At 55.0% G+C, this 26620-nt stretch overlaps 2 protein-coding genes across 2 annotated transcripts in view; both read right to left on the bottom strand.

Annotated features, from left to right (window-relative positions):
• Positions 1–424: 424 nt before the first annotated feature.
• On the bottom strand, positions 425–6119 carry Chmp6 (charged multivesicular body protein 6). Its single transcript, XM_038327273.1, has 8 exons — positions 5996–6119; positions 4477–4586; positions 4299–4386; positions 3887–3973; positions 3220–3285; positions 2960–3040; positions 1919–1973; positions 425–1336 (listed from the first exon to the last, which is right to left on the bottom strand). Exons 1-8 carry the CDS (start codon positions 6056–6058, stop codon positions 1284–1286), a joined length of 603 nt encoding a protein of 200 aa, XP_038183201.1. The 5' UTR covers positions 6059–6119; the 3' UTR covers positions 425–1283.
• Positions 6120–21049: 14930 nt separating this feature from the next.
• The window catches only part of Rptor (regulatory associated protein of MTOR complex 1), a 294241-nt gene continuing 288670 nt past the window's right edge, over positions 21050–26620 (bottom strand). The window contains 9 exon segments of the mRNA XM_038328288.2: positions 21050–23062; positions 23668–23684; positions 23687–23796; positions 24093–24103; positions 24105–24210; positions 25194–25260; positions 25263–25276; positions 25806–25856; positions 25858–25933. Coding sequence (XP_038184216.1) covers positions 22994–23062; positions 23668–23684; positions 23687–23796; positions 24093–24103; positions 24105–24210; positions 25194–25260; positions 25263–25276; positions 25806–25856; positions 25858–25933 — 521 coding nt within the window. The 3' untranslated portion in view covers positions 21050–22993.

The following is a 26620-nucleotide window of genomic DNA, read 5'->3' on the forward strand; positions in this document are numbered from 1 at the left end:
CACCCTCAGGTTCCACTGTCTCCATGGAGGGGACCTGACAGTTGTCTACCAGGCAGGATGTCCCCATGTGCGCTGCGACTACAAACCAGTCTCTGTCACAAGGCGTCTCAGGCCTGGGGTCTGGCCGTCCGAACCACCAGCCCCATGTAGGGATGTGCAGCATGCACACTCTGAGTGGCCAGAACCCTGCCCTCCTCTGCATTCAAAGACAGCTGCTAGGCATGGCCAAGGTTATCCTTGGGAATCAGAAGCCCCAGACTTACATAGGGAGGAGCCCAAAGCTTCCCTCCCCTTGTGCACCTGCCGCCCAGGCCCTGGCTTTGCCTAGTAAGGTGGCTAGGGCTGTTTCAGCTGGGTCATGGGCTGTGCTCCAATCCACCCACGTAACCGCTCCTATGCAGGGAACCACACCAGGACACCAGACTCAAGTCCAAGAGGAGGGAGACCATGCAGAGGCCAGCTTTAATACTGGAGCTGGCCTGTTTTGGGTTAAGGAAGAGATGCCCTTTCCTGGTAGCCCTGTGGTCCCAGAGGCCCGAGGACCAGGGACTGTCCAGTGTCAGATGAGCTCGGGACCCTGGAAGTCACTTTCAAGCTCGACACCTCCTGGGTATTGGTGGCTTAGGGTAATGGCGGCTGTGTCCAGGATGCCATGGAGGCACACACCCCCTGGAGCAGGGTCTGTCTTCTGTGAAGAACTCAAGTCAGGCTCCTAGATTTGTCCATTCAGCAGGGTGGCCCTGATCCACCTCCCCCAAACATAAGAGGCTCAGGTCTCAAATGCCAAAGATGTCCCAAGATGTTTGGAGAACACCAGTCCCCTAGGGGTTCTGTCGCTAGCCTGCAGGGAAACAGGGATAGCAGGAAGCCAGGCACTGTGAAAACCCTTGACTGAAGCCCACCAGCTCATGTGAGCAGCAGAAACGAGTCGGAAGTATAGGGACCCCAGGTCTGAAGTGCTTCCTCAGAAAAGAGCACAGGTCACACGGACTGGGTCAGCCATGAGAACAGCACCAGGAGTATCGGTGGGAACCACAGCTGCCTGAAGCCGGGCCTGGCTGGGCTTTGAGTGTCCATTAATCCAGAATGAGAGCAAGACAATGGTGCATCCAGACTGAACTGCGAAGGAGCGTTGTGGCCCTGACGCAGGGCCCATGTAAGCTGCTGCTCCAGCCACTGGCGCAGCCCTTCAGGCCTTCTGGGAGCCAGCAGGGTTGACACGCAGCCGAACACTCTGTGGGCCAGTCCTCAGAGAATCCCTGCGAGTCCCTGGAGAGTTCAAGTTACGAGGCTGCTACCAGCTCTGCCTGCCTGGATCTGGCCTTGGCAGGGGCTTCTGTGGAGAAAGAAAACAGTTCATGATGCACTCACGAGCACAGCAAACTCTCAGAGGATGAGGCCAGAGGCCGCAGGCGAGGGGCATGCCCAGCATGGGAGGGAGGTTATAAACAGGAAGCCAGATGGACCTAGAGGCCAGGGGCACAGCCTGTCCAGGAGGCCTCAGGCGACTCGGAGCTCCCAGAAGCCACACGGTCACAGAGGGACGTGTGGAGTTTCCACTTAATTCACTGACTAGAGTGTGGGGAGGCTCCTGAGATGCGGCCATGATGCTGGAGGGGCAGCACTGCCCAAGGTTGTGAGTTCCAGATGACTGCTGGACCTGGGAGCTCTGAGCCCTCTTGGGCCCGAGCGGCTACATGCCTTCTCCCAAGGCTAATGAGTGGACGTGTCTCTATGATCTGGTCTGGAGCCCATGAGAGCCCACCAGAGGCCAGGGGCCCGCTCTCCGTCAGCTGGGCAGTCGCGGGCTCACTGGGCTGTGTGAGCCTGCTGCTGGGCGAGGTGAGGGCCACTGCACAGGGCTCCCCTGGAGACCTGGGTTACATTCCTGACCAACACACACACAACACAACGGTACCTGGATTTATGTCAGGAAGGGGCTCCGAAGGAACCTCTGGTAACTCGATTTGTTCCTGCAAGAAGCAGAGGAGAGGTGAGTGGGGTGTGTGCCGCTACAGGCTGCCTGGCTCTCAGGAGGAGCTGATCTGCTTGTTAGCTGCCTAAGAGGGTGCAGCTGCGAGCCTGCTGCTCCAAGGCCCGGCCCTGTTGCTCTGTCCGCTTCCTGTCTACAGCGTCTTCACAGATGACCGCTGCAGAAGGGACAAGGCCACTACAGGGGCCCCAGGATCCCCAGCGACCTGGAGCTACTCCCAGGAATACTGGCTCACAAGCAGAGACTGCACAGACTGTGGAGCAAGGAGGCACCAGGCTATCTGAATCCCCAGGGCTAGGAAGCTGTGTGCTTCTGCTGGGAGGGGAGGCACTGAGGGCCCCATTCCCAGAGGCTGTGGTGGAGAAGCGCTCCATGGTAGCCTGTCATCTTGTGGGCTGTCTTCCCGGCAGCCCATAGGGCTCCTGGCCCTACAGACGAGTAGCTATAGGACCCAAAGAGTAACTTCCCAGACCGTCCCCGGGGATGTGGACAGCAGGTGGCTCTGGGGAGACAGGATGACCTTAGCAAGCAGCAGCTGTGGCCAACCGAGGTTAAGTTGGGCAGCGACAGAGCTCATGGCCTGAACACGGAGGTCAGACACAGCTGCAGCCCAGCGGACCCTCGGGGCCTGGAGTGCAGAGGTGAACAGGCTCCACCAAGCCCAAGAGGAAAGCACAGGCTGACTGGGCAGGGCAGGCTGAGCGTTTCCCTCTGTTCATACACGGGCCACGGGCGCCTGCAGCAAGCTGCCCGTCAGCCGCCAACTGCTCTCCCTCCACGGCTCCCCAGCGACTGGCACCGGGAGTGGAAGAAGCTTGGCTCCAGCACAAATGAAAACCACCTTGGAAAGGAAACCGGGAAACCAGGACTCTGGGCTCAAACGTAATAGCTGGACATATATACCACCAAGCGGAGGCCTATAGGGCCCCATCCCCCAGAGGACCAGACATCCCCGGGATCCTGTACCTGAGTGATTGCATTCAGCTCTTCCAGGATGGCATCCTCATCCTCCTGAGTGAAGTTGCCGGCCAACAGCTCATCAATTTGCTGTGGAAGGAAGAGATGTATTGAGAGGCAGGCCTGGCGGGCTCTGGGTCCCCCTGGGAACAGTAACTGGCAGTGAGCAGGCCTGGCGGGCTCTGGGTCCTCCTGGGAAGCAGTGGCTAGCTGTACGTGTGCCAACCTGGCAATGGGGGTGGTGCTGGACTGTGCCCAGCAGAACATACCCGCTGGTACTCTACGGCCTCCTGGGTCTCGTCCAGGATCCTCTCCACCTCCTCTATGGACATCACCTGTGGATGAAGAGGTCTGGAGCTGCTCAACAAGGCAAATGCCAGCCCTGGCAAAGGCCATGCCCTCACCCGCTCTCTTCCAGCAAAGCCAGGGAAGGAGGCCTGCCCTTGGCTTTGAGCCAGGCCTGTCTTCAGAGGCACTGCCCAAACCTTCCCAGACCCAGAACAACCCTGAGAGCTGTAAGTAAAACAGGTCAAAACCGGAAATCCTTCCTGGGTGGTGACCAGACTTCCCCTGTGTGCAGTCACTACAGCATCTCTGCTGGCCTGATGCATGCGTACCCCAGACCCTGCTCGGACACCCAGAGAGGCAGTAAACCCAACCTCTGGCCCTGAGCCCTTGGCTCTCTGACCAGCCCGCTCACCACACCCATGCTGCTTCCTGAGCTCTGAGAGGTCACCATTCCCTGCCTTCCCCACCACGCAGCACCAGGGAACCCAGCTCAAAGGTTGTGCTGTGCCACACCTCCCTCTGGTCCTGCTGGTCCCTGTCAGGCACTGGCACACCCCAGTCCAGGTAGACTCAGGTCCTGAGCTGGCACAACCCCCCCTCTTGAGTTGCCTGCAGCTGCACCCGCCTGCCGAGCCCCACGGGACCTACCTGGTGCATCTTATTCAGACACTCGTTGCCCACCTGAAGCCCCTCCATCACCTTCATCTCAATCTGCGTGAACTCGATGCTCTGAACCTGAAAGCGGCAGTCAGTGGTCAGAAGCCCGCTGGGCTCTGGACTCATGGGTGACAGGCTTCTGGCCTTGGAAGGACTGTCCCGTCCCACCCTTCCTGGTTCCCTGCTATGGCGGCTGGGACTTACTGAGAAACTTCTGGACATTTCCAAAGGATGATGACAGCTTTCAGTATCTCCAGCCAAACCAGGGTGTTCTTACCCCAACCCGGTGAGACACGCATGAGGTCCCCACCAGCACAGCCTGCTCCCCACATCCCACCCTGGGGTAGCCCAGCCCCCACCCCATTCACCAGGAGCTCTGGTTCCCAGCAAAGCCCCGGCTTACCATGGCTTCCAGGCTGCTGATCTGATTCTCTGTCCTATCAAGCAGCTGTTCCCGGTACCTCTTCTTCTTGAGCAGCAGCTTGGCCCGCCTGCAAGGGAAGCCACCTTGTCTGCTCTGGCTGCGCTCCAGGGATGTGCCTCCTCTCCCACCATGCTAGCCCCGAGGCAGTGCCCCTTACTCTTTCCTGCCGTCCCGCAGCAGCTGTCTGGCCAGAGCCCGCTCCCTCTCCAGCTGCTGTGTGACCCTCTTCTGGTACTGCCTCAGCTTGTCCCTCTGCTGCTTCAGTTGCTGGGGAAACAGCAAGGATGAAGCCCGGTCAGCGGCTCCTTCCATCAGGATCTCACCAGGCTGCTAGTCCCGGCACAGTCAGGAAGGGCCGGGCCATCCTCTCTAACGGTGGCCACTGCCACCCAGAGGATATGTAGCAATATTCAGAAACACCTCTGGACTCACACCGCGCCAAGGCCCATTGTGCCAAGGAGGAGGCTTTCACCTCCTCAGTCACGGCTTGGCTCCAGACACAGCCTAAGCTCTGTGGGTCACTGAAGGGGCCACCAGGCCCTAGAAGGTTCTAATACATCAGAGAACATGAAGTTGCATGCCCAATCCCCCTGCCTCAGCCTACTGAAAGTTTGCTGCCATACATGACTCTTCCCGTTTTTATTGTGCACTTAGTTTTCCTGTCTCCACTGTCATCTACCTGAAAGGACAATGGCCACTATTCAACTATGGTCCGTCCTCCCCGCTTAGGCCGTTTCCATTTTGTGTCCAAATGCTGTCACTGCAGAGGGAGTTACGATGAACAGGTGCTGACCCAGGCACATTTCACATGCAGGAGGGCACCTTGAGGGCAGACGTTCTAAGTGAAGGCAACGGGCACCTTTAAGATCCACCATGCCCTCTAGGTAACCCGGGAGACCAAGCTAGCTAGGGAGCTCTGCTAGCTGGGGGATGGGGTCAGCTCCCAGGTCCCCCACCTTCACCCAGCGTTCTCTACAGGGTCTGCCCCTCAGCGGGCATGGGAGAAAGAGCTCTCTGTTCCCGCCCTTCAGATTCGGAGGCCTTGTGGCCAGGCTACATGTGCTCTTTCTTCTTGGTTGGCTATTTCCGCCAGCTGTGCACAAAGCGTCAGGAGTCTCGCCTGGAGGGGAGACCAGCGGAGCTGCAGCAAGGCCAGGCTGGGCCTCTGCGGAGCAAGCAACCTAAGCAGGTCCGGCGGCGGCTAGGGCTAGGCTCTCCTCCCTGTGGCCCTGGCACCTTGGACTGTGGCAGATGTGTGCTTGGCGGTGGTGTCCTGACCGCAGGACCCACCTCCGTGACAGCTTACTTAGAACTGGAGGACGGCGTCCTGGGACACGGGTGTCCCCGGGGCTTCCTGCACGCCACGGAGGAACCCTTTCCTGTAAGCATCACATTGAGACTTTTAGTGACAGCCACGCCCACGGGCTCTTTATCTGGGGGCTTCATCTCGGAACTTTCAGCAACTTATGGCTGTCAGCAGCTTCCTTCCTGGCCCCTTCTCTCAGGGATCTGCGCTCAATCGGGTCCTCCCCGGCCTCCGCTCGGCCGGTCCAGGTGTGTCCGCAGCTGGACGCGCGATGGCACCGGAAGCAGGACCCACTCCGCTCCCCGCCCGCCTCAGTTTCCCCCGCGGGGTCCAGCCCCACGCCCCGCCCCGCCCGCCGTCGGCCCCTCACCAGGATGGCCCTGTCCTGCTCGGTGACCCGGCTCTGCTTCTTGCGGCCAAACAGGTTGCCCATGGCGGCCCCCGCACCGGCCGGCCGAGCCCGTCGCCGCCGCCCCGCGGCCACCGTACTCCGCCCGCCCTACGGCGGCCGCGTGGAGCCTCGCGCCGCAGAACGCGAAGCAGTTTCCTCCTTAGAGCGCGTGCCCCGCCTGGCTGGATTTTCCCGGCGTCGCAAACTCCCTGCCTCGCCCTTTCAGATAATCAAATGGGATCTTTGATTAATTCAGTGCACCTCAGACGGGTGAGCCTAAGCCAGGCTTCCCGACCTTCGTAAACGCCCAACCGACGCCCCCCACCCTGCTGGTCCCTGAACAGAAAATGCTGAATTTGCGGACACTGCACCCAGTGTTTTGGATCCACAAGTCTTGCTAAGAGGCCGTGCACCGGCGTGCACCTGACATTCGTCGCTGTCACCTTTGTCCCTTAGTCTTCTCGCTGTGGTCAGGGTCCGGGAAACAACACAGGGTCCCTACTTTCATTCCTGGGGTCTTGGGCTAACGATGAATCAGCCCTGCTGCTAGGCTGGACGCTGTGACCCCAGAAATTCTGATCCCATCTGCCCTCTGTAGCCCGTTGGTGAGTTAACTGGGGTGTGAAGACACTCAAGCCTGGGGCTTTGCACCCCTAAAGCCACCAAGCCTGCACTGTTGGCCTGAATTTATTGTCTTGGCCAGGAGGAAGCAGTACAAGGCGCTGTGCCGGTTGGTAAGCATTCCCGTGCACATATGCCTTTCTGACCTCTGGGCTCAGTCTTGGCCTCAGGTTCCACACATCACTGATTATGTAAATCTGGTGACTGCCCACTCCTCCGGCAGCACCTTGGGAATCCTGAACTTCCTGCGTTCTTCCCTCCCCCACCCACAGTTCCTTCAGGAAAAAAAGCACAAGTTTGGAGGGGCCTTTCTGGTGTCCCCGCTGTGGCTCTTGTGATTGTTTACCCAGAAAAGGCTTCCAGTCTTGACTTGGCTTTGCCTGGAAAAGAACAGCAGGAGAGGCCAAGTCTGTGGTGATGACTTGAGGCTCTGGCTACACCTAGGATCCTAGCTCCTGTCACTTTAGAAGCAGTTTCTAGGGGGCTGGGGTTTTGTTTGCTTTTCACTCCCAGGGGCCCTCCAGCTAGCCAGGAGCCCTGTATGCCAGGGCACTACACACGCCAGTATGTTCTCAGAGGCCCTTTATGGGCTCAGCCAATGGCTTTGGTGGCTAGCTATTGCATCTTTGTCTCCGTTATTCTGTGGGCCACATCTCAGTAACGGTCTCTCTTCCTGTGGTCAACATTCCTATAAAGGGCAGCGCTGGTGGACCTTTCTAGGAGCCTGGAGCTTCCCATCTGTGCAGTTCTCAAGGCCTAGTGGAGACCACGCGCTGGGGTGTGGGAGAGAGGTGATGTGCATGACCAACAAGTCCCACCTCTGTGAGGCTCTTCTTATACATGTTTTGAGGTGGGGTCTCACCTGGTTGGCCTGGAACTTGCTATGCAGACTCAGATGACCTCGAACGTACAGGTGTCGGCTTTGGCGCACCTCCATGCCCAGCTTTTCTGTCCATTCTTGTCTATTCCGTGCTAGGATGTGCTGACAGCCCAGACTCACTAACCGAGGTCCAGTCTGTCAAGGAACAGGACTGACGGTCCCAGTGCCTGGCTGAACACGCGGTGTAGCTGGGGTGTGACCGGCTAGGGTTCTACTCCAGCCTCCTCTGTCTAACACTCTGGGAGCTCTTCCACACATCCTCCCGAGTCTCTGCCAACACAGAGCTGAAAATGTCTAAATTCTTGCTGTGTAGAAACCAGGGTTTAGCAGCTATGGCCTATGAGCCAAAATTGGCTTGGAGATGCCCCCCCCCTTTTTTGTACAGCCTGCAAGCTAAGAATGAATATATATATATATATATATATATATATATATATATATATATATTTTTTTTTTTTTTTTACTTGAGACAAGGTTTTGCTATGTAGATCAGGCTGGCCTTGGACTCCCACCTGCCTATGCCTCCCAAGTGCTAGGGCTAAAGATGTGGTTAGTTTAACGTCAACTTGACACATGTTTGTGTCACATGAAAGGAGGGAGCCTCAGTTGAGATAATGCTCCATTAAGATCTGGCTGTTGAGCCTGGCAGTGGTGGCGCACGCCTTTAATCCCAGCACTGAGTAGGCAGAGACAGGTGGATCTCTGTGAGTTAGAAGCCAGCGTGGTCTACAGAGCGAGTTCCAGGACAACCAAACAGCCAAGACTACACAGAGAAACCTTGTCTCAAGAAGAAAGAAAAGAAAAAAGAAAAAGATCTGGTTGTAGGGCATTTTCTTAATTAGTGATTGATGGGGAGGGTACAGCCCATTGTGGGCAGGACCATCCCTGGGCTGGTGGTCCTGGGTTCTACAAGAAAGCAGGCTGAGCCAGTCATGAGGAGCAAGCCAGTAAGCAAGCAGCACCCTCCATGGCCTCTGCATCAGCTCCTGCCTCCAGGTAACCCCCCCCCCCGCACCCCCCCGCCGTTTGAGTTCCTGCCCTGACTTCCTGCAGAGAGGAACTATGATGTAGAAGAGTAAGTCAAGTAGACCCTTTCTCCCCAACTTGCTTTTGTTCATGGTGTTTCATCACAGCAATAGAACCCTAACACACACACACACACACACACACACACACACACCCCACAAGGGTGGTAGAGGACCAGAAGAACAGGAAAGCAGTGGACAGAAACCTTGTGCCCTCCCAAACCATTTAGTATTTGTTCCTTTTTATGTTTTGAGGCTACATATGTGGTTCAAGAAGGCCTTAGACTCGTGGTGATCCTCCTGCTGCAGCTCCTGAGTGTTGGGATTTGAAGTGCAAGGGCCACCACACCCCTCTCTGGTTACTTTTTCTACAGAAGTGTCTCCAATTCCAGCTCCAAGCCATTTCCTGCCATGTCACATCATGGGCCCTCGGACCTAACTACAAGCTTCATGCCAACAACCGTGGTGACATGCAGCAGTTACTTGGACCCCAGGTCGTGTTACGAGGCCCTTTATCACCACCAGGCGGTGGAAGCAGCTTCCTTCGAGGCAATGCCCACGTGCCATGGACAGGAGCACCATTTCCCATAGGCAAGGAGCTTAGTGGCATATTCAAGGCCAGTGCCAAGGGCCAGAGGATACTGTAAGCCCATCGGGGGAGACACATCTCCAGGACTGCTCCTATGACGACTCTCTGTGCAGTCCCCGAAGGAGACAGAAGCTGCACTGGTCACCTGGGCTGTTGGACATACTTCAGAAGGGCAGAGTAGCAAATAATGACCGTGGAAAGTTGCCGAGTGGCCCCGGCTGGGGAGACTCTGTGGAGGGCGGTGGCTGTATTTGGTGAGGAGCCTGGCAAGGAGGAAAGTAGGATTGCTTGAGGGGAGAGGTGCTGGCTAGGCACGAAACTCAGAAAGGAGTGTGCGAGGCCGAGAGCTCCCACCAGACAGATGAAGGCATCGCTGAAGGTAGGACGGCAGAGGGGTCAGCAAGGGTGGGGGTCTCTGAAGAGCGTCCACCGGGGTCTGCAGGGCTAGAGGAAGGAGGGTTGGGGCTCCAGATCCAGAGCACTTGGAAGGCTTATGAAGAGCTGTCCCCTGTCCCCCACGCAAACAAGAGAAAGGGAAGCCCCGCCCCTCCAGGCCTTCCCGCAGTTCCAGCGCCCTCTGCTGACAGAGCCCAAGCTTGCACTCACCGGAGAAGTTTTTCCAGGGCCCAGCTACATCCCCCCACAAAGCTGACTCAGAAGGGACTTTCTGAAAAGAAGTAACCACATTCTCAGTGAGTCCGTGATTAGAGCATCACAATGCTGCTCAGTCCAGGTCACAGATGCAGAAAAGTTGGTACCTCTGAATGCTACAATACTCCCCGGCTGCGCCCTTTGGGGAGGCCGGGGGACCGTTCGAAAGTCAGGCTAAGCTGGAGGAAGGATGCCGGAGTGCGCCTCTGGTTATACCTGGTCCCTGGTCCAGGGCTCGCGTCTCTGCTCGCTACAGTACTGTGCGAGCATCCTCTTGCACAGCGCCTGCGACCACGAGGCTCTGCTTCACTCTGGGCCCAGAATCAGTGCTCTCAAGCACGGTGGGGTGAAGTTTCCAGAACCGTGAACCAGATCCTTTCTTCAGTTGTCTCTGCCAGTTATTTCATCCCAGCCACAGACAAGTAAACATGATCACACTCATGGCACTGAGCCGTGTCAGTCCCTATCGGGTTTTCCACCTCAGCTGAGGGGTCAGCAGGGCAGAGATGGGCCTTCCTGGACAAGCACCGCACAAATCCAGCAGGGTGAGGAGAAGGAACCATGGCTGTTTGACTCACTTTTGTTACACAGTTACCGACAACTGTGCTCGTAGGTGCCTTGAGAAGGCAGAGGGAAGGCTGAGGGAGCACATTAATAACACTCGAATAGCTCTGTAGTCTGTCCTGTGCTGTCCTGGCTCTGGCTGCACTTGGAATCAGGTGAGGGTTCCTGGCTTTCCACTGAAGTACTTTTTTTTTTTTTTGCATTTTATTTATTCAGTTTTTCGAGACAGGGTTTCTCTGTAGCTTTGAGGCCTGTCCTGGAACTAGCTCTGTAGACCAGGCTGGCTTCAAACTTACAGAGATCCACCTGCCTCTGCCTACCAGGATTAAAGGCGTGCACCACCACCGCCTGGCTTAGTACTTTTTTTTTTTTAAAGCATGTGTGTGTTCGTGTGAGCGCAGGTCTGCAGGTGCCACCCTGTTCATGTAGAGGTCAGGGACACCCGCAGGTCCTGCTTCACCTGGTTGGAGACAGGATCTTTGGCTGATTACATGCACCAGGTTTGCTGGCACACAGGCTTCTGGAGAGTTCCTGTTTCCGCTTCCCATCTCTCCTTTGGGGTGCTGGGCTTACAGATGCCTCTTTGTGGTTTTGGGGATCTGAATTCAAATAGTCAAGCTCTCAGGACACACGCTTCTCTCCGGGGCCATCTTCCCAACCTGTCATTGAGGTATTTAGTGTCAGGCTGGAGAGAGGGCTCAGCTGTGAAAGGCTAGGCTCACAACCAAAAATATAAGAGATAGTTTGTGTCTGGTTTGTTGGCCTCTTTTGGGGCTCATCCTCTGCTCTAAGACATTTGCACTGACTAGAGACTGTCCCAGCTCCCTTTGTTCTGCCTGCTGCTCTAGGCTCGGCATCCTTTGTGGTAACTGTACCCACCCTGCCTGGCTTTCTCAGCCTTTGGTACCCCAGGTTCCTGAGAAGTCAGGGATCCATCTCCCTCCTTCATCTCTGGTCTGTGAGGTTCCTCACGGGTAAGCATCTCTGTCCTCTATGAGAGGTGTGTTGCCATGATGGGACTATGAATGACCCTGGGGAGCTCACGTGTTTGAACACTCACTCCCTACTTGGTACCAGGTGGTGATGGGGGAGGTAGATTATGGAACCTGTAGGTGTTGGCACCTAGCCGGCAAAAGTAGCTCACTAGTGACAGGCCTTTGAAAGACAACGATTCTGGTCTCCCTCTGGCTCCTGGGCCACCACACTGTGTGCAGCTGCTGCCTCCCACTCCTGCTGCTGTGGCCAGAGCTCCTCTGCGGTGCCTCCTGCAGGGCAAGGTGCAACCTCCCGAAACTGTGAGCCCACATCAACCTGTCTTGCCCTGTGTTGTTTCTGACAGGCTTTTGTTTGAAGATGCAAAAAGCACGAACATAGCTGTACCCCGGGGAGAGAAGTAAATGCAGAACGGCTTCCTCCCGATGGCCTGACTTTAGTATACCTCCCTCCCTCCCAGAGCACCCCCAGGCTGGGTGTGTGTGTGTGTGTGTTCCTGTTATGAAGGTGCTGACACAGCTCACTGTAGCACAGTCAATAGCACAGCCATAGACAAGTAAACTACCTAGGCTTTTTCACAGACAGGGAAGCCAATGCTGGAGTCCAAGGCTCAGGGTATGGGCAGCAGCATAAATCCAGAGAGCCAATGACTGTGCTTGTGTGGTCTGAGTCTGTCTCCCCAATATTATCCAGCCAGATAGCAAAGCTCTCTCTCTCTCTCTCTCTCTCTCTCTCTCTCTCTCTCTCTCTCTCTCTCTCTCTCTCTCTCTCTCTCTCTCTCTCTCTCTCTCTCTCTCTCTGTGTGTGTGTGTGTGTGTGTGTCAGGATCCACTTCCATCAGGTCTGGAGGTGGCAAGGGGCGACAAGCTTCAGAATGAGTTCCTGCCACAGCTATAGCCTGAAAGCAAGGGAGCCGTGCAAATGGGCGAAGGGCTTCTAGTGTGACGGGGGCTCTGTGGAGAGAGGTCACCAACAGCCCCTCTATTCTCTTCATCCGGGTGCTTTCTGGTTTTCTGCTCAGATGACCTGCAGAGGCTGAGAATTCAATTTACCTTGTAATCCTGCGCCCTGCAGGGTACAGCCTGCCTACGATCTGCGGGCACAGCAGCTCTGCCACAGGAAACCTGGTTTTCTCTCCCAGCAATCCCACATGTTTCCTGGCTTTCTCACTCTGCCTTGAACTGAGAATTTAAAACCCCTTGTATGTCATGCTAAAAATGCAATCTTCCTGGTGCTGGCAGACATCAGCATCCCACCCCACACCTCTGATCTCCATCCTGGTGCTGCTCGGAGCTGTTCCTCGGTCACCCAAATCTGCTTTCCAGAAAGACTCCATCCCAGGCAGTGACCAGGGTGTAACTGAATGCCAGGCAGGTCAGGGTGGGAAGCTGGTGTCCTAGGGTCAGAAACACCATGATCATGAGAGAGTCAGAGGACTAAAGGGGGCAAATCTCTCTGACAGCTATGTGGGAGGCCACACCAGGCTTTCCCTGGCTTCCAGAAGCAGCACACTGTGATCCTCGGCTGCTTGGCTGGCAGAATGTCACCCAATCTCTGCCTCCGCCTTCACACCACATCCCCCTGTCTGTGTCTAAATCCTGTTTATAAAGACATCATCACATTGGATTAAGGCTCCCCTCAAACTAACTGTACCTGCAACAGTCCTATTTCAAACAGACACATTCTGAGGTACCGGGCCCAGAATATGAGGCTTTTGTTTGGAGGGTGTGCTGCTTGCACGTAGATGCATCATGTGTGTGCCTGGTGCCCACAGAGCTATAACGAGCATTGGGCTGCCTGGGACGGGTGTTAGAGATGGTTATGAGCTGCCCCCGGGTGCTGGGAACTGAACATAGGCTGTTAGAGGAGCCTGTGGTCTTAACTATCTCTCCAGCCCCTCATCATGAGCTGTAGGGGGGGAATGACTCAACCCACATTGTCAGGAAGGGGAGGAGAAAAGAGGGAGAGAGGTAGAATAGGAGATGCGGGGAGCGGTGAGAGGAGGGATGAGAGGGATGGAGTGATGGGGAGGAGGTATGGAGAGAGTTAGTATTCGTTATGTGCTTTGGATTCGTTCTCTCCTCGCTATGCTTTGTCGAGTCGCTCGCTGTCTATGCCTTTTGCTACCTTGGGCAGCCGCCTTTTGGATCCTGTGTGAGGCTGTTTCAGGGAACGTTTCAAGAAGAAGAGCATTTGGGGTGGTCAGAGTGTAAGCTTGACCCCTGTGTGCTGCTGGCACTTGGTGGCCCCTTCTGCCCAGGGTGCAGGAACCAGCAGGCGCAGAAACCAGTTTTGTCCTTCATTCTGCTCTTGTTACCCTTGGCTTCTCCAGGGCAGCTTCCATCCAGGGTTGCAAAGCAGGAGGGAGACAAACAGGGGCAGTTCACCCTTCTCAGGCCTTCTCTGACACTACCAGAGACGGGCTGTCTGGAGGGCCCAGTTGAGGACAACAATCTACATGAGTCATGAACGATTGCCCTAGCATGGGAGCCCTACCCACACCCGAGCCAACGGCAGTGTCCAGATGTCCAGAGAAGCCAGAAGTTTACAGCTAACTGGTGAAGCTTGGAGGGAGGGGGCACTGGCCTCAAACAAGTGCTTCCCTGTCACCAAGTCATCTAGGTGTGTGACGCTCATAGGTACACGTTGACCCACGGCTCTGGTCAGCAGAGCCCAGGGAAACACGACGTGTGAGCCACAGCTGAAGATGATACACACACTCAGGGGCCAGAAGCAGCTCCTACTGGTGAGCTACCGGCAGAACGCAGGCAGGCATGGGTGAGTTACAGGCAGAGGCGCAGGAGAGCTGAGGCGCAGGAGGGCTGTGCAAGGCTTCCAGGGGCCCTTGAAGCTCAGACCAAGGAGGCAGTGACACAGGGAGCAGAGAATAGGAGACAAGCCCAAGGAACACTGTGGAATCAGTAAGAAGCTGGCAAACCTCAGGGATAGCATCTCAGCTCAGGGTTGGTGCTGGAGAGACCTGTTGGCATCACCAGCAGTGAGGGACTGCTTGGATATACCTTGCTGGGCCTTCTAGAGGAAATTCTGGGGAAGAAGGGCTGCCTGAGGGGAGCTCCTGGAGGAACAGAGGAAATTTCCCCTCTTTGATACTTTGGAAACTTGAGAGAGTAGGTGATACTGGCTCACAGAGCATTGCACACATTGGAAACAATTGGAAACAATGTTTTTTTGTTTTGTTTTGTTTTTGTTTTTCAGATATCTTGAAGGATTGAGAATAGTGGGGGAATAGGGCAGGAACCTGTTTCTCCCCGGATGTTTGTACCTGTTGGCCTGGGCAGTGGCAACCCCTGTGGTGACCACGTGGTGGCACTGCAGGACAGGCATCTCAATAGCCGCTGTGTAGCCATAACCTCCATGCCGGGCTTCTTGTCACAGGCTGTGCCTGGATTTGGTGAAGTGGTTCATCCACTCATCAAATGGCTGGCTCATTCATTCGCTGGCTCACCCACTCCCTCATTCACGCGTTTATCCAACCATCAACGGCTCACTCACGGGTTCATCTGGCACCCATCCTTGGTGGCCCTGCTCTGGCTTGGGAGACATGGGGCAGTGTGATGGGGGATAAGGTGGAGGGACCTGGGGCCCGGTGGTCAGGGCAGGAAGCGGTATCTGATTCCAGAAGTGTGGCCATCAGACATGACAGTGTGGGTCAGTGTGGAGTAGGCAGGGGACGACAGGCTTGGGCAGAGGGATCAGGTCCTGACCAGGGCTCTGGTAGCTGTGAAGGCCAGGATATGAGAAGGACACAGCCTTTGGTCACTCACCTGGTGGGGCAGATGCCGTTGAAGAGAAAAATCTTGGCTGGCACGGAAGGGCCATACTTCATTCCTGGCTAACTGCATCTCACGGGATAAAGTGTGATGTCACACCTGTAAACCCAGAACTCAGAAGGAAAAGGCAGGAGGATTAAGAGCTTGAGGTTAGACTGGGCTACACAGTGAGACCCTGTGGATATTGTCTCATATACCCAAACGAAATCAAACCAAAGCCCTAACAACCAAACCTAACACAGCCCATCTGAGACGGATAAGGGCCCAGTGTGGCGAGACGGCTCATGCGGGGAAGGGCACTTGCTGCCAAGCCTTACGACCTGAGCTGAATCCCTGGGCCCCACATGGTAGAGAGAGAGAACAGACTCCCACAGTTTGCCCTCTGACCTCCATGGCATGTGTATGCCCACACATGCACAGGCCCACATACGCTCTAAACAATGATAAGCAAAAAATATTAATAAAAACCATAAACATGTTTCTCATGATTCTGGATACTGAGTGGGTTCAGTGTCTGGTGCCAGCCTGAATAGGCAGAGCCTTGAAGCCAGGTGGTGGTGGCACATGCCTTTAATCCCAGCACCTGGGAGGCAGAGAGGCAGGTGGATCTCAGTGAGTTTGCAGCCAGTCTGGTCTACAAAGTGAATTCCAGGACAGGCAGAGATGTTACCAAAGAAAGAAACCTTGTCCTCAAAAAAAAAAAAAAAAAAAAAAAAAAAGGAAAGAAAGAAAAAAAGAAAACACAGAGCCTTGAGTACTGTGTCTTTACGTGGTGGAACCAGGCAGTAAAAGGTCCAAACTGCAATTCCTTTCGCCACACTTTGTTGATTCATTCATTAGTGGGCATCTGGGTGGTTTCTGCGTTATGAACAACATCTGTAAACACTCATGTGCTTTTGTTTCTCTGGGGTTTATGTTTAAACCCTGGGACTGCAGGGTTGTAACTCCACGCTGAACTTCTGAAGAAACAGCAAACTCCTTCCCACAGTGCCAGCCCTTCTCACACTCCTTCCACAGTGCCGAGGGTTACAGCTCCTTCATGTCCTGGTGGAAATGTTACTTTCCATCTTCAGCTCAAAGCCAGGTTGGCAGGTAGGAGATGGGGTCTCCCAGCAGGTAGGTTTGCATTATCTCGTGACATTTTCCAGCTGCTGGCCAGTCATTTGTTTGTGTTCTTTGGAGAGATTTCTAATCAAGTCCTCTACTGGTTTCTTTTTTATAATTTATTGGGTTTTTAGGTCTTTATAATGTATTCTGGCTAGTAAGTCTATATCAGAGACATGATTTACAAATATCCTGTTCAGTTCTGTGTATATTGTCTTCTATGTTTTTTGTTGTTTGACAGAGGCACACTACAGCGCCCCAGGCTGACCTTCAGCTATACAGGCCAAGCCTTCGTAATCTTCCTGAAGCCAGGGATCACAGGCATCGATATCCTGTCTGGGTTCTTTCATCTTTTTTTGCATCTTTGTTTAGATAGGGTCTCACACTCTGACCAGGATGGCCTGAAAATTATGGCAGGCCTCCTTCTTCATCCTGTTGAGTGACATAAGCCACCACACCCAGCTTGAAGACTATTCTTCACCCACTGAAGGGTCTTGTCCCTGTCCTAGTCCGCTGGCCTGTAACTTTGACTCTTATTCCAGCAACACGTTTTGGATACTGCAACTTTGTAACAAATAATGAATTGAGAAATGCTAATTTTCTAATTCCTCATTTTTGTTCTGGTTGTTTGGGGGCCTTGATAGTTCTTCAATGTAAGGAGGGATTTTCTATTTTTAAAACGTTTAAAGCCAGGTGGTCGTGGTGCACACCTTTAGTCTCAGCACTTGGGAGGCAGAGACAGGTAGATCTCTGTGAGTTTGAGGCCAGCCTGGTCTACAGAGTAAGTTCCAGGATAGGCTCCAAAGCTACAGAGAAAGCCTGTCTCAAAAGAACCTTCTAAAAAGATTTATTTCTGATTATGTGTGTCAGTATCTGCACACAAAGGAAAGCAACGCTGACAGGGCTCCCCCTGGAGCTTGCCACAGGCAGCTGTTAGCCTTCTGACACATTACTGGGATTGAAGAGCAAGAGCAGACTGTGTTCTTAATGCTAATGCTACACCCTCTCCAGCCCTGTGGACTGATTGTTCTATTGAAAACTTTCTTATCACTTGTGGGCTTGCATGTGCACATTCATGTGACTATGGGTACAGACGTGTGATAGCAGAAGTCAGAGGACAACCTTGGGTGTGGTCTTCACACCACACCACACACACACACACACACACACACACACACACACCCACACCCTCGCCCCAGTGTCCTTGTTTGTTACTCGCTGGCCCATGCGCTTCTGAGGTTTTCTGGTTTCTGCTATCTCACCATAGGAATTCTGGGACTACCGATGTGTGCTGTGTCCCAGCGTGGTAGGTGCTCTTGAGCAGAACCAACTCTATTTTGAGAAAGAACTCCATTTTAGACAGGACCTAACTAGGGGAGGGTGAATTGTGGCCCAGCAAAGTCATAAGCATTCCCAAGACACACTGTGCCAGCCCCTCGTCACTGTTACCCACCAGGGTGTCCAGACAGCATCTGTTTACATCTGCTTGCTGTGAGCATCCTTTAGGGATCTGATTAATTGCTGTTTTAAAATTCCCCTTTAATCCAACCAATTAAAAGTTGTATACTTCTCCCCAATCCCCAAAGGCCAAAGTTTGTGTCACCTTGCCTGTGGTTTTTTTTCCCTTTAAAAACCCCTTACCTTGAGGGCTCAGGCAGTTCCCCGCCCTCCCCGCCCCCCCCCTGCACCCACTGCCACTGTGTTGGAGTGAGGGATTAGCTAACTTGTAATCAATTGCATCAGAAACTGGCTCTGTGGTGGTGTTGTTTGGGGTCCCCGTGATGCGGGGCACACCACTTTTACCCACGAGTCACCTCCCCAGCCAATGTTAGATCTTATGATCCATGAATATGGGACATCTTCCCATCTACTCTGGTCTTCAGGGTTCTTGAATGCTTTGAATTTTATACCAATCTCCAATCTTTTTATTTCTAGAAATCTTACTGTTTGCATGTTGTTGTAAGTGAAACTGGCTTCTTAATCTTCTTTTCAAGTTGCTTTGTTGTGCGTCACTCGTTCCCTTCCCAACCACTTTCATTAAACAGAAAAACAAATATACACATGTGGGTTCCAGACGCTGGGCAGCTGCTCTCTCTGCAGAGCCAGGATAGGAAAGGGGATACCATTCTCCTCTTCCTTGAGAGGCTACAGGGTGGGACCTGCAGATGGCTAGGGTCATAAGAAAGAATCATTGGGCCTTTTTAACCACTGGGAAACTGGGGAGAGGGTCATCCTAGCCCATAGACCTCTTCTCCCTTGGCAGCTCATGCCACATACAGGACTAGCTCTGTATTCCTGTCCTGTGTGCAGCCATTTAGACCCTTCCCTGATAGTGTAAGCTCTCTGGGACACCTTGTCTCCCATGAGGATGGGGCTGCTGGCCTGCAGCCTGGCCTCTTCTCCATCCACAGGTGTTAGCCTGACTCATACAACACAGTGGGTTTTTTTTTCTCACCCCTCCTCCGAGACAAGGTCTTTCTGTGTAGCCTTGGCTGTCCTAAAACTCACTCTGTAGACCAGGCTGGCTTCTTACCACTACCACCCAGCTCACAGTGGGCTTTTGACAGTGATTGGGCTGATTTTATCTCATCCCTACTGGCCCGGTGCAGCGACTTCCTGAGGCTGAGCTGCTGTCCCTCTGTGGATGAGGCAGCTGGTGATACCTCCTTATTCATACTGTTTGCAAAGGAGTGGGGCTCAGCCTACAGGCAGAAGGATGAGTCTGTGGGGCAAACCCCCAGTCCCCTGAGAAAGGGCTCACCTCTCTCTGCCCTGCCCCACCAGGAGTCAGAACCCTCAGTGCTAGGCAGGGAGTTCTAGCCCCTTAGGTCTGAGACTGTAGCTCCTGTCTCTATGGTCAGTCACCCTGAGCCTGCCTCCTGGGTAAAGGCTTCTACACACTCCCTCTCGAGAGCTGGATGCCCGGCACTACTAGAGAAGGGGCTGTAAAATCGTAAGCTGCTTTGCCCTCCTGGAAGATTTGTCAGTTTCTGCTTGTTCAGGTGTTGGTAGCCTCCTGGCTACATACGAGGGGCACTTGATTGTCAACAATGCGGAACCCCAGGGGATGTTGGGGCTCTTGGGCCCAGCAGGTTCATGAGGCTTGAGAGTATTTAGGGGCTGTCATGGTAGCTTCAGAGATTTCTGGAGGATGGGTCCCTGGAGCTCTAGTGGAGCCTCGGTCTGTTTGAATTTGCTATAGTCCTGCCATGTGAGGGAGGGGTGTGGGCTGGGATGGAGAGCAGACTTTCCTGTCGGGGTAACATGGACAGCTTGGGGGGGGCTGTACAGGCTGACAGAAGAGGGTGGGTGGAGCATGTAGGGCCCCTAGATTCACGCCAGGACACAGGCGACATGTAAGCACATGTTCTCAGAGCTCTCGCCCAGCTCACCACTGTTGTAGCGATATCACGGTGTGCAGGGCACTCATGGACTGAACCGTCATTCTTCCCAGTGTGGGGGCTAGTCTTAGGCCCAGGTCACATAGTGGCCACTAAAAGGGGGCCAGGCAGCATTGGGATGCTGAGTAAGGCTCCTTCTTAAAGGAGGGAGCAGGGCAGGTTGGGGCAGAGTCCTGGGTTCGGCGGTGGTCGCAGAGCAGTGGTGGTCTGAGGGTCACTGGACAGGGAGGCCATGGCAGGCCAGCTGTGGACAGAGGTTCTTTCTCCTAGCCAAGGAAGCACAGACCCAGCTCTGGCTGGCGCCAGGACCACAGGATGCTGTTGGCTGTATCATGTCAAAGGCTCTTCCACACAAGATCCATAGACACTTCCCGGGTACCATACCACCTGCAATTACTGCCCGACTTTCTAAGGGACATGGGTGGATAGAAGGCCAGAGTGAGCTTCAAGGGCAGGATGCTGATTGGAAGTGCTAGCAACATTAGTATACCAGGCCACTATGGCCGTCGATACCGACAACGCCTGACACTGGGTAAGCAGTCTTAGGAGGGCAAAGTCTCAAGCCTGGGTGTCCAGACTGCTCCTCCTGAGACAGGACCTCTCCTGTGTCTGCACATTGCCATCCCGGTGGGTCTGGGTTCTGTTCTCCCCACAGGGACAGCTGCCACTGATGACCTGTGAAGGGCTGCAAGGGGAGAGACAGCGCAGTCCTTTAGGCCCTGCCCCTCCTCCATGCACTCTTGGCCTTCTGAGGCCATCCTCCTTGCCCTCCACACCTGAGGTGCCAGTCTACTTTCTGGAAACACGCGGGTTCTGACCAGACCAGTAAACAAATCAGTATGAACCAGAAGGCCAATTCCCTCTGGCCTCCATGGGCCATCTTTGGAGGATGGGGATACAGGTGTGTGCAGTGGGCAGATTGTGCCCTCAGACTTGTTGAGGGCGGGGTGTTTGGCCTGGAGGAGCGGCTGGGCCTCTGGACCCACAGCGAGTTTGCTGCTGGCCCTCACAGGACCACACAGCCGTCGGCCTCTCTTCCCCCAAGTCGCTGTACACCGCTCACCTCCTCTGCTTGGTCTTAACCCAGAGAGGCGGCATTGTTAACAGAAAAATGGGGACGAGCATGTGAAAACTGGTCTGTGTAAATGCGGGCAACCTTATTAATGACAAGCCTGAGCTAGCAGAGAAATCCCAGTCACGATGCCTCAAGGTATCCATGACAACCACCACCTCTTCCTTTCCACCCAGGCTCAGGAGGGCTAGTGCAGTGGCCCTGTCCTGGGGCATTCACTTACATCGGTCTTGGGCTAAGACTCTCCCACCCCACCCCAGGGGACCAGGGAACTCAGAGCCATGACTGCATAGCCCTTTGGGGCCCAGCCCCTCCCACCCTCAGCTCTCAGGGGCACAGTCCTCTTCTCACGGCTTTTATTATTTATTAACACTTCGCTGCTTGTCACTGCTTTGAGCTTCAACTGCAGCTCCATGTCTGGTCAGTCCTTCAGCTCTCCTTTTGGAGAAACAAATAGAGACAATGAACTCTAGGCCAGCGCTCTCTCCAGCCTCGGTTAGCTTCATGATTGAGTTTTCCATTAGACCAGCGAAGGCCCCAGCCCCTGGGCAAGATGCAAAGCTCTGCAGCTCCACCAGGGAAGGGAGGCGACCCCCCCCAACCCTTCAGGAGGCCCCGTGCTGCCAAGACAGAAACCCCCAGTTAGACAGGGACTGAGCTGGACCACATTTGGAGTTCAGCTGCGGAAGGTCCCGGCGTGTCCCCCACTGGAGCGCTCTGCGGAGACTGGGCAGGTGGGCTCCTGGTTGTGTCGGGGTGGTTCTAAGGCCTTCCCGACTCCAAGCTGCTGTCTTCCTCTGGAGCCCCTTCTGCACAAGGGTCTCCTGTCCTGCTTGTCCGGCCCCCACCTGGCCCTGTAGTCAGCCAGCACTGCCTGCGGGATCCCTTCACATGGACGATGCTCTTGACTAAAACAGAGCACAGCACAGGACCCAGCCTCTGCCCTCACTGTTCCAGCCCTGGAACACTGGACTCCCATAGGCAGAACTGATTAAGGACACTTTGTCCTCCTCTGAAAGATCCTGATTCCCAGGGGAAAACGGAAAATGCTTTTCAAAACATCATTACTGTGCCCGGCCCGCTTGTGTGCAGCTCCTCCTCAGCAATGCTGTGCTCCATCCAGGCTGAATGTCATGGCCCTCACTTGTGTGTGAACAAAGACACACGCCAGCACACCAGGACACTGCTGAGAAGCTCATCCACATCACAGATTGCATCACGCAGCCTTAGTCACACCATCAACAGGGCTGTTGCTGCTCACACGCATCTAGGGTCCAGTGCAGGCCTCTGAACCGTGTGATGAGCGTGAGGTCTGCATGAGGACACCTGCAGCAGCCACAGCGCCCACACCTGTGCAGGGGGGGGGGGGAGACCGTGAGCCTGCAACGTGTGTGCACCCTAAGTGCACACAGACAGGAAGACCAGGGCACCCACATGTGCTTGGGCATGGATGGGGAGGTTGTGTGGCTGCATGCGTGTGTGCCTGTGTGTGGCACAAACCAGCGAGCTAGGGGCTGTGGCCCACTCCCTATGGGAGAGAAGCACGTCAGAATGAGCCTGACAGGTGCAGGCACAGCTACTTCTACACATCTGCCTCATCTGTGCAGAGTCACGACAGCCCTTTCCGTAACCAGTCATGAGAGGCCCAGACTGGACCTCGGAAGTCTAGCTGTGCAGGAAGGGGGCCCCTTTCTCACACCCATCATTATGTACCTCGTGATGAGGTGGGTGTGTCGGGCAGCCTCAGTGCCCTAGGAGGGCCAGGTTCAGACATTCCCACACTGGGGAGCAGGAGAGGCCTCCCCTCTCCTCCCTCAGCCTCTTCTTTCTTCCATTTCCCAGCATTGCCCAGCCTACTCTGAGGGGTTCTTGTCCACACTGAGAGGACAGTGGGGCTGGGCATGGCGCTCAGGAGCCCCAAATGCAGCTTTTCTACAGGGCTCCACCTGTCCTGCGGACTAATGCTTTGACCACATGGAAAAAACCAATGTACCCTTTGTAAAACCTCAGAAGGAAGCAGGACAGAAGGACCACGATGCACTGAGAAGCATCCTGAGGTCCTTGGGGCCTGGGTGCTGGTTCTTGATGGGAAGCAGCATCAAACCCTCCCTGCTCTGGACTTGTACATTACAGTGAGGACAGACAGGAAGAAGTGCGAGCCCCCTCCTCAGTTGGCCAGGGTTTGCAGGGCGGGTAGGTGGGTGGGCACTGCAACCCAAGCAGTGCAGTTTGGTTCACTATGTACAGCAGAGGGTGGCTGCAGCCTGGCAGGAGTCCCGGGTGCCGCTATCTGACGCGCTTCTCCACCGAATACACAGAGATGTAGTAGTCGTTGCTTCCTACTGCCAGATGAGGCTGAGGAGAGAGCGGACAAGCGAGCGAAATGAGCGGGGCCTCGGCTAGGTGGAAGCTGCAGCTCGGGGTGAGGGGAAGGGAGCAGGCTGCTTGTACGCTGTTCCCAGCTCTAGCCGGGAGGCACCAAACTAACCGTAATACCTCTGAACTCCACACAGGCACAGGAATGAAGGCCATTAACTGCCGGATTCTAGCAGGGATGATGTATCATCCAAATTCCATTACAGGCAATTTGCATACTACCCCACAATTCCCTGCAGCTTCTTTTCAGGATCGCCCCACTGGGACAGTTCTGGGAATCTGACGCTGTGCACTTCAGCAGAGTGAAACCCACTCTGCAAAATCCTAACCAACCTAACAGTCCACCACGAGTGACCGCAGCTATGGAAAGGGGCCCGGGGCACCTGCTGCTTCTCCCTCTGCGCTGTCTATTCTTACCTGCGTATTAAGAACTGAGTTTGGTTTCTAGGGGTCAGGGCGATGGTTTTCTGGAGAACCCAGGCTTATCTCAGCTCTTTATATTCCTGAGCCGGGAAGGGTCTCCACCACTTGACTCCTCTCCCACCTCCCCAGAAACCCGGGAGTGAAGGCCACCAGGTACGGACCCAGTGTGGGTGAAAGCCAAGCAGCTGATGGCCCCGACTCGCTGGCCCATGAACCCATCGTAGTACTTGATGTTGTTGATCAGTTCCCCGTTTCCGTTGTAGATGGCTGTGAACTGGTTCATGGAGCCACTGCGGAGGGAGAGATACCAGACATCAGCCTCTGTCTTCCTGTGGACCAGGGTCTGCAGCAATGGGACACAGGCCAGGAGGCCCACCTGTATGTCACCCTCAGCAAGGGAGGTGGTGGTGCTTGCTCTCATGGCTAGAGAAGGCACGGAGAGCTCCTGCTTTTTATCTCACGGAAGCACAGTTGCACTCTAAGCCGTCCTCCTCCAAAGGCAACACCGTGTGAGGACAGAGCCCAAGCGCTGTGCGCGTCTGACAGGGCACTCTGCTCAGACGCAGTGGCTGCATGGAGTACCTACCAGGCGATCAGGGTTTGCTTGGGGATGGATGTCGAGGGCGGTCAGTCCCTTCACGATCTGCATCACATTCACGGACTCGGGCATCCGAGGTCAAAGAGAGCGCACATCTCCATTGACGCTGCGAAGGAGAACCACAGTCACCCTTGTTGTGGAACTTTAGGTACACTCCTGGAGCCCCCTGGAAGGGACCTGGCTTATGGGGACGTGGTACTTTGCCATGTGAAGTGTCATGCTGGTAGGCCAAAGCTATGTAGACTCCCAGGGGGCCCCTATCAAGGGCGTCCCAGGTGGTGCTCCACAGCCCCCCATCCTGCTATCCCACTGGCTATGGCAGTCAGGGCTCCTATCAAGCTGCCCCCTCCCACCTGGAAAAGGCCAGGACTGATACCAAAGATAGCTGCTGTGCTCACTCAAAGCAGGACACAGCAGGGTCAGAGAAAGGCTACGAGCAAGGGCAGGAGCTGAATGCACAGAGGCTGGGGTTCATGAAGTGGAGCCCATAGGGCAGAGGGAGCCTGGTGGCTGCCCCGCCAAGGCTGTGTAGCCTGTCGTTTCCATGTGCACTCCAAGAGCTATGCTTTGCGTCACGCTATAGATGGGGGCAGCGATCACTGAGGAGCGGTTGTCTCTGTGACAGTAAATCACGCTTTGCTGTCTCTTTAACAGGCAAATAAAGACGCGCGGCTCCTCAGCACGGTATTTACTGAGCGGCAGGCTGAATTTATGTGCAGGAGGCTGGCTGGCGACAAGGCAGTCTGCTGGGGCAGCCAGCCTGCTTGGGGACGTGTTGCCAGGTGCAATGTTCTTTGCTGCCCTTGTGCATGCAGGAGGGACACACCTGCCTGCTCATCTTATTCAGCTCAGCTCAGCTCAGACTTCCTGGTGTGTGTTGTGTGGTGCACACGCACGCACATGCATATGCACACACACACACCCTCTTGCTCTGTACTCTGACCTTTCTGGCCAGCTGCAGAGCAGAGTCAATTACTGCCCAGAAATGCCACAGCCCCTAGCTGTTTGAATACCAGGGACATATTTAAACGAGGGAAAATAATGTTTTCCCAGCAAATGTCTTCTGCATTTGCTGCTCCTTAACGTCACACACTCACGATGTGGCCCTCAGGGTGCTTCTGCAGGTAGGCCTTGACCACCCAGGCTGTGTGCTCCCGTAAGTCATGACTCGGCTAGAGGAGGAAGGTGCGGTCATGACTGGCCCAGCCCAGTTTCTTCTCTCCCCGCATTGCTGGGGAGGGCTAGGAGAAGCAGGTGTAAACTGGACCTGGCAGCCCTGTCCTGGGCAGAGCCCCAGAAGGAAACTCAAGAGTTGGAGCCACTAGCTAGGCTGTACTAGGTCACTCCCCTCATCTGTCCAGCCTCCAATTTCCCCAGTCTGCCTTGAAGTCTGGGTGCCATTTTGGGCTGAGGAAGCTACTAGCCCCCGCCTTAGATGGCAGCGCTTAGTGAGAAGGCCACACTGCTCCTCTGTCTCTCTGGGAGGCAGGACACAGGGCTGCGAGATGACTGGGTGCCGGTAAGGGTGGGAGAATGGACCACACACGCCTGGCAGAGGAGGGTGAAGGCTGGCCCAATGAAGCATCTCTGTTGGCAGAGCGCCACTGTGAACTGCTGACCCCTTCGCTGGCAGCGGGGTGGCCTCTGCCAAATGGAAGGAGCTTGAGCAGCACAGAGGAGAGGGGGAGGTGTGGCAGTTACCATTCACTGAGTGCCATCCTCCTGTCATAGACCCGGATGGAGCCATCGCCCGGCCAGCCACAATGAGCGAGCGGGTGGGGAGTCACAGGACAGACTTGTCACACAGCTGTCGGCACCCGTGGGAATGTCCTAAGCCCAAAAGAGAGCGGTGAGGGAGGGAGGAGGGGCCTCCAGCTGGCCACACCCACCTCCCTCAGGCTAAGAACAGGTCTCTACCTACAAGGCTAGCAGAGGCAGGAGGAGCTGGGTCAAGGGTAAAGCAGGGCTACAGGGTAGCAGGCATGCCCCCATCAGCTGAGTGTCTGCCATCAGCCTGAGCCTGCAGGCCAGGCTGAGCAGAGCCTGTGAGCCCGTGCCTGGGCACAGCCTGGAAGGTAACTGTGGGGATGCCTTGCTCTCAGTGCCAATTAAACTTTCCAGCAACATCCCCCCTTTCCTGAAAAGAAAGACGAAGCACATTTTGGCAGGGAGGGAGTCTCGTTAGCTCTCTCTTCAAACCCCTAATTAAGTCAGGGAAGAGCTGAGGAACTGCTTCTCTGCTCCCTTGGTGCTGTAAATACTGCAGAAGGGCAGGGGGTGATGAATGGGAGAGAGAAAGGAAATGGGCCTCAGAGGGAAAGAGCTATTTACCCCAGATGGGGGAGCCCAAGAGGAACTCATGGGAATGGGGGTGGGGAGATGTGAAAGAGCCATGTTCCCTCCTTTGCAGCTGATGTAATGACCACCCAAAGAGGCACTGCACCTGCAGGGCCCAAGGGTACCACACAGCCCCCAAGAAGTAGGAATAATCAGGCACTATCTCCCCTACTAGCAGA

Source organism: Arvicola amphibius, chromosome 4 (genome assembly GCF_903992535.2).
Source record: "Arvicola amphibius chromosome 4, mArvAmp1.2, whole genome shotgun sequence".
Lineage (NCBI taxonomy): Eukaryota > Metazoa > Chordata > Mammalia > Rodentia > Cricetidae > Arvicola > Arvicola amphibius.

Excerpts from the sequence above, each read along its gene's own strand:
- Chmp6 (XM_038327273.1), bottom strand. The coding sequence starts at position 6,058 with ATGGGCAACCTGTTTGGCCGCAAGAAGCAGAGCCGGGTCACCGAGCAG. Across the intron at positions 3,286-3,886 it reads GTCTGAATAAGATGCACCAG|GTGATGTCCATAGAGGAGGT; the intron begins GTAGGTCCCGTG and ends CTTCATCCACAG. Across the intron at positions 1,974-2,959 it reads AGCTGAATGCAATCACTCAG|GAACAAATCGAGTTACCAGA; the intron begins GTACAGGATCCC and ends TGCTTCTTGCAG.